A 6829-nucleotide genomic window follows, 5' to 3' on the forward strand; every position below is an offset into this window, starting at 1 on the left:
GGGGGGGGGGGCGAGAGCACTTCTGGGGGGCCCAACCTGACTCCACGTTTTCATATCTATTGTTGCTATTTAACCTTTATACACTTGGCAAGAATTTGAACGAAATCGTAGGCTCTCACGCTGGGGACCTAGGGGACCCCCTAATTACAAATTCCCCCTTATGTATAGCTCGTTGGAAAGCTTACGGAACACTGATTCCAACGAGGTATCACTTGTGGAATTCCCACCCTAATCGTAGAAGAAGAAAGTTCATAAAACTTTTTTAAAATACGAAAAAATTAGAACTTGGGGTGCCCTTGCAACCCATACAGACACCCAATGCTGACAAAACGATGATGATGTATATACAATACACTTATTATAATAGTATTTTAAAAAATGGTAGCAATTGCTGCAATGCAAAGCGAGAGAAAAATTCAGAAAAAAATCTATAAGGCGCCCTGTATATAATTTTCGACGGGCTGTTACAGAAATTCGCGTTGGCGGCCCTGGTGAACCCTCTAATCATGATTGAAACACCGTTGGATATGTTATGGAACACAGATTGCAACGAGGCAACAAGAGTTATGCTTCTAGACCAATTCAGTGAAAAAATATCTCGTCTTACATGGAAGTCCAGAAAATAAATGTAATTTACGTTAAAAAAAAAATGATACTTAAAAACTTGGCCAACCTTGTCCCTTTCCTACTTCCCTCATATAAGTAACAAGTACTTTTGCAGGGTATTAGCGTGAAATTTTTATGACAGTACCCCCAATGGAGAATGCCCCCCAAAAAATTAACGAAAAAAAAAAAACACGAAATTTACCTTTCTCGTCTCCGCCGTGGTACTCCCCACATACATACAATGCATATCGGCGACAAGCTTCATCTTTCACGAAGACTTTGATACCAAAATTATCTTCCTAGCTTAATTAGGGGCTGAGTTATTAAGGTTTAAAGTCCAACGCAGCAGATGCGTCCTTTGGCGTTTAAAGGTTAACTTACGATCATTGTATTCCCAAACAAGAATTCAGAGTAGAAATAATCGAAAACTACACAGAAAATAATTAAAGATCAGTACATGGTGGAAAGACTACAAGGTGGATGCAATGTAGTGCTACATTCTTGTCGCTCTGGCGCATGACGTCATTTTGGTCGCAGACGTGACCAGCGAGAGTCAGATGAACTTTTAACAAGCGCTTGCTCGCTGGTATCTTACACACAAACTTCTCTTCTATTTATAGTGATCTTCAACGAAGTAAAAATTTTAGTACAAACAATAATCATATAAACGTAATGTAATCAATACTTAAGCTAAGCGAATTCAAAGCAAGATATTTACAATAGCAAAAGAAACAGCAATATCAGTTCATAAATTTATTAAACAACTTTGAAGCTTGAACAAGCCAATATTACTCACTACATTTTCTGCTTTTTCTTTCTTTCTTTCTTTTCTTTTTTAAACATCTGAAGTAATACACTAGAGTATGTATAGGCCTGAATAATCTATATATAACACAGTGTGTCGTTAATGCATTTCATTATTATATATTTATGTATGCTCAAGTATATTTTCGTAACACATTGATCGGTTTTGATTTACTATTATTATTATTTTGCTTGAAAGAGAATTCTTTACTGATGACCCATATAAATTTTGAGAATATCTCAAGGGAGAATTCATGGTTTTCGTAAACAGAAATGCACGTACGTATATTTTCGTTATGCTTGAACAGTTTTTTTTAAGAGGTTGCTCCCAGGTAAGTTTCGTCAGAATCTCAGGGGAGGTTAAAAACTTTATTGAGCAGGGACGCACGTATTAAATATTTTAAACATCGTTTTTATTTTTGATTTATATAAAAAAAAAATCTTATTTGAAGTCGCTGATCGCTTATTTATAGAATTTGTATTTAAGGAAGAGGTTTGGTGAAACTGACAGTTCTCTGAATATTAGTGTCAAAATTTACACCATGACAAACTGTATTATTAAACACTTGTACGAAATAAAACGTTACATATACTATTGTGTTCTAAAATATATAGAAATAAATATGTATATACAAAACACCTCAAACAAAGAAATTGCAACATGACTATTTCAAGCAAGAAACAAAGTACTAGGCGTAGGTGAAGACAATGTAGGGGTGTTACAGCTAGACTAGAAAACATATAAACCATAAAATTATATAATTTTCTTAATTTTCTTGATACGTTTTCTCTTTTCTGTCCCGTGGACTAAAGAAGACAAAAGATAAATGCAAGTGAATGGTTATGTGGAATTTGGTGGAATGAGAATACGGGAGTACCCCCGAGAAACTCACGGACACGATGTTGTCCACCACAAACTCACTTGACCGAGAAGCGGACCAGTATCCCTTGCATCAGAGGTAAGCCTTCTGCCACTGAGCCACCGTGCTTCCTTGATTGGTTGAGAATCTACCATATTTTTAAATTTACTGCAGTCATTCTTATTTTTTTTTAATTCTGGGGGGGGGGGACTAAATATGTATATGTAATTATCCAAAGTTATGATTAAAATGAACGAAAATTTCAAAATCTGAGTGTAAAAATGTCCCGACAATGTCGGCCTGACATGGTAGGTGGATACTTTATTCTCTTGATCTAATACATTGTTATATAACTTTGTAACCGTTAATCGTTATTACGAACCTTCCATTTGTTAGTTAATTTGAAGTGCAACGTCCCGTTTTAGCACCGAGGCAACAGGGAATGCAGACCTCCAGAATGAAATGGGACCTGAACTACTTTAATGCGTTCAATGCTCTCCATTTGCGTAACTCGAGGGAGGTAAGCCTCCTAGATCATCGTGCCTCCCTTCTCGAGTTACATGTCTGCCTCTGTGGGGAAAATTTTGTCTCAATATCTTATGTAAAAGGAAATTATGATAGAAATGATAATCTCTGTCGGTTCCCCTCCCTCATGATTTCGAATCCGAATCTTGCTTCAAAGTTCGTCTTTTTAAATCGTACTATTGGATTTTTGTATGCAGAATCAATACAAGCTGCTGTAGCCCTATATACTATTATTACATACTATTAATACTAAAAAGAAACTACATAATGAAATCGCTTTTTTATAATTTCATTTAACATTGCATTTATTTATTACTTTTATGTAAAACTTACCATATTTTAGGTTTATTTTGTCCTGTCGCCTGCATGCTAAAATCCATTTCTGGAGACATTCCCCCTATTTTTGAGGAAATCTAAAGTATTTTATATTAGTTCCCTTAGTTTTTCTGTAATAGTTACTACAGTCGTACAGTGCACAGTTAGGCATTCTTGATATCATTTAAAAGAACAAAGAATTTCCACTTGTCACTTAAAGCAGCTCTTTTTCCCGTTGTCTCTTGCAAACCAGATGACGTCACAGCCACGACAGCGCTCCAGGCGACATGCGCATGCAACCACCTTGTAGTCTTTCCACCATGGGTCAGTAATGTGAAACATACTGTATAATGCATTATGTACTGTATATCAGATGACCATCTTGCTATTTAAAAATATTCCCATACTCCCATCTATTTTACATTTATAGATCCGTATTTCCAATGTGTGAATTAAAGAACATTTTACAAGGGGAATAAAGTGAACATTTGAAAATTATCATGAGGAAATTCAAAATTTATATGAGACATCCAGCTTAACAGAGAGGAATTTCTCCATCATTCCCCTAGTAATTTGGACACTGCGTATTTCAGAATCTTTTCACTACATATTAAATGCATTTTTTTTTTCATTTAGTTCTTATTTGGAGAAAAAGTGGAGAACAAATTTGGAGAAAAAGTAACTCTAAGAGTTTGTATAAATTGAATTACATTGAAAAATTAATAAACAATGATATGTAATTGTTTGAAGTAAGATATAAAGCATTCATATAAAGGAATTAATACAGAAATAAAATAGATGAATAAGCTATACTATAGTTACAATTTGGACAATCCGTACTCCTCTATAATTCTGTACTGTGTGTGTAAAAGTTTAAAATTTTAGTTAAATGATCAAAGCCAATAACAAATAATGAATGTATAGCTGATTCATCAATTTATTTTTCTTATGAATAAAGCAATAGGGAGGGAGACAACAGTGGCTCAGTGTTAGAGCGTTCACGCTGGTTCGATCCCAGATCGCGCCCAGGGGCGTTCTTTGGGGAGGGCAGGGAGGGGCAATTGCCCTCCCCTGAGTTTGAGATTTATATAGATGTTATCAATGGACTAGTAGTAATCAGTGAAAAACGCGAAATTTTACATATATCAAGAGGTCTTGCCCTCCCCCCAAGCAAAATCTGAAATGATGGTACTGCTCACGCCAAGTGAAGTTTGTGGTGGACAAACACCGTGTGCGTGGTTTTCTCGGGTTCTCCCGTTTCCTTCCACTTTCTTCATTCCACTAGCTCATTCATTTATTCTCATCATCACCGTCCCCTTTAGCCTATTCGGCATAACCGTGGCCCGTAAAACTCAAGATTCTTAAAAAAAAGAAAAAGAAAAAGAAAAGAAAAGAAAATGCGTCTACTTACTTGACTTTAAAAAGCTGCAATCGCCTATTCTTCATTGCGTTGAACTTCTGCAGAACTTTCATGATGTCTATGTTTGCAGTTCGTTTCTTTTCAAACGCAAGAAACACCAGGTTGGCCAATCGTTTCTGACTCATGGAAAGTCTTTCTGGGCTATTTATGCGGGTCAACACAGAAAACGAAGATTCACATAACGCGGTACTGCATGCAAATGTTCGGATAGAACCAAGTAGAGCATAAGTATCTTCATAAGCCATTTTAACCCTATAGATTTCACTGAAGGCGTCAGAAGAATTACATTTGCGAACATACGCCTTTGCAACAGCAAATTCTTCTTTAGACGGTATGGTAATTCCTAATGAAGATAAGTAGTCTGTTTTCGGAAGCTTGAGATTTTCTGCTGAAGTAACTGCGTCCAACAAAGCATTGTTACTGTGGAATCGTCTGTTAATTTCTATAAGAACTAAATCAGTCGACTCGTAGAACACCTGTCGCAAACACTCAACTTCTGTATTCCCTACACCAGTTGTTTCTGCTACAACAAAATCCTGTAGTGACGTACTTATTTTTCTTTTCCTTGAAGGGCGTTGACAAGCTTCTTCAATGTGGGTATCTTCTATCATGCGATTTGCTTCACCTACAATATCTCGAACATTTCATCATTTCGAATATTGTTCAATGTTTCCACAGCAGTATCAACCAGTTTTCGTGCGGTACTTAAACTTGCTTCATGCGACTGGAGAATTTTATCAACAGGATGAAGAATTTCAAGTATTTTTTTCATCAATAACAAACAAAATCGGAACCGCAATTTCCCAACAGTCAGAATAAGTCCAGCACTTTCTACTAATTCATCCCCATTAAAATTCCCGTTCTTGACCAATTTTAGCACCTCCAATATTTCCATATAATTCTCGCGAATTATTTGCATTACCCGTAAATGTCCTGACCAACGGTGTTCTAAAAGACGAGCAAGATTCCGACCTTCATACAAAGTAGCAATTTTACTTCTTTTAAGGAAAGTATAAAGCATGACACACTGATCAAAATGTTGTTTGACAAGAGGAATATCGTTCACACATTTAATTACTACTAAATGCAATCTGTGATTGAAACAATGTATGTAAGGAATATCACGTCCTAGTCGATGCTGTATTATTGCTTGCACTCCATCCTTCTTCCCGCTCATCACAGAAGCCCCATCGTAACACTGGCTCAACAGTCTTGTGCAATCTAAACCATAGTCCCGAAGAACATTAAGTGTGAGATCGGCACTAAGAGATGGCAGAGTTTCTATGCTTAAAATAGACTCACGAACTTTTCCGTCCTTCACATATCGAATACCGATACCCACATCTTCTCGATTGTTTTGTCACGTGTTCCATCCTCCAATAGAGTGAACCATGGCACATCTGCACTGTTAATGTCATCAACAATATTTTCTCGAACAGTATCTGTCATCATTTGAATTATATCATTCTGGATTTCCGGAGATAAATAGGAAGCATTTTGAGGAATTTGTTTGTAACAATCGGCCAGTTTCTCGTCCTTTCTTAGTGTATATTGAAACATATTTCGGAAGAGGCTCTGTTCCTTGTGTTCTTCAACATTATAAGTCCCTCTCATTGGTAATTCATTCACAGCTAGGAACTGAATAATTTCCGCGATGCTCTTTACATAATACTGATTTTTTCAAGTACACTTTGATTTACTAAAAGTGACACTGGTTTCCTTACAGCTGTGCGCTTTTGTTTCTCTGCCCACATATTCATCGCAACGATATGTGTGGTTGTTGCATCATGTTTTATTAAACCTGCTTTTGATTTGTCAAGAGCGGCCTTCCAGTTACTAAAACCTTTAGATGTAAAGGCTACTTCTTTACATCCATAAGGTTGAAAGTGTCTGCATGCGTAACAAAACGCAGCATCCCGGGATTGCCAATATTCCAACCACGTAAATCTCTGAAACCATTCCGTTTGAAAGCATCGTCCGTCTTTATTCCGAGGATAAGATTCCAGTTTTATTTGTTTAATATTTTCCCCCGGTTTTGAAATATCTTGTGGTATAGTACTGATATTCTTGTTTTTGTCATTCGCTGATGATGGAACGGAAACAACGGGGTCACTAGTGACTTTCGTACGTATTATAGATTTATCCATTTTTATACTGAAATCTTAATTAAAAAAAAAAAAACTCACTGTGCTTGCAGAAAGAACGCAAAACACATCACGATGCGCACGCAATCAGTTAAAACAGACGCTTAATTACTATAAAAGTCATTAGTGATTAATGCACTGAAAACTCAAACAGC

The 6829-nt window shown here is 36.5% G+C and overlaps 1 protein-coding gene across 1 annotated transcript; it reads right to left on the minus strand.

The window, feature by feature from the left end:
• Positions 1-5155: 5155 nt before the first annotated feature.
• Positions 5156-5707, minus strand: LOC145676759 (zinc finger MYM-type protein 1-like). The gene has a single exon (XM_081747570.1). It carries the CDS (start codon positions 5705-5707, stop codon positions 5156-5158), a length of 552 nt encoding a protein of 183 aa, XP_081603696.1.
• Between the last annotated feature and the right edge of the window lie 1122 nt (positions 5708-6829).

This window comes from Thermobia domestica, unplaced genomic scaffold (assembly GCF_964235325.1).
Source record: "Thermobia domestica unplaced genomic scaffold, izTheDome1.hap1.1 HAP1_SCAFFOLD_342, whole genome shotgun sequence".
Lineage (NCBI taxonomy): Eukaryota > Metazoa > Arthropoda > Insecta > Zygentoma > Lepismatidae > Thermobia > Thermobia domestica.

Bases quoted from the DNA above. Each gene is read 5' to 3' on its own strand.
- LOC145676759 (XM_081747570.1), bottom strand. From the start codon at position 5,707: ATGAGCGGGAAGAAGGATGGAGTGCAAGCAATAATACAGCATCGACTA.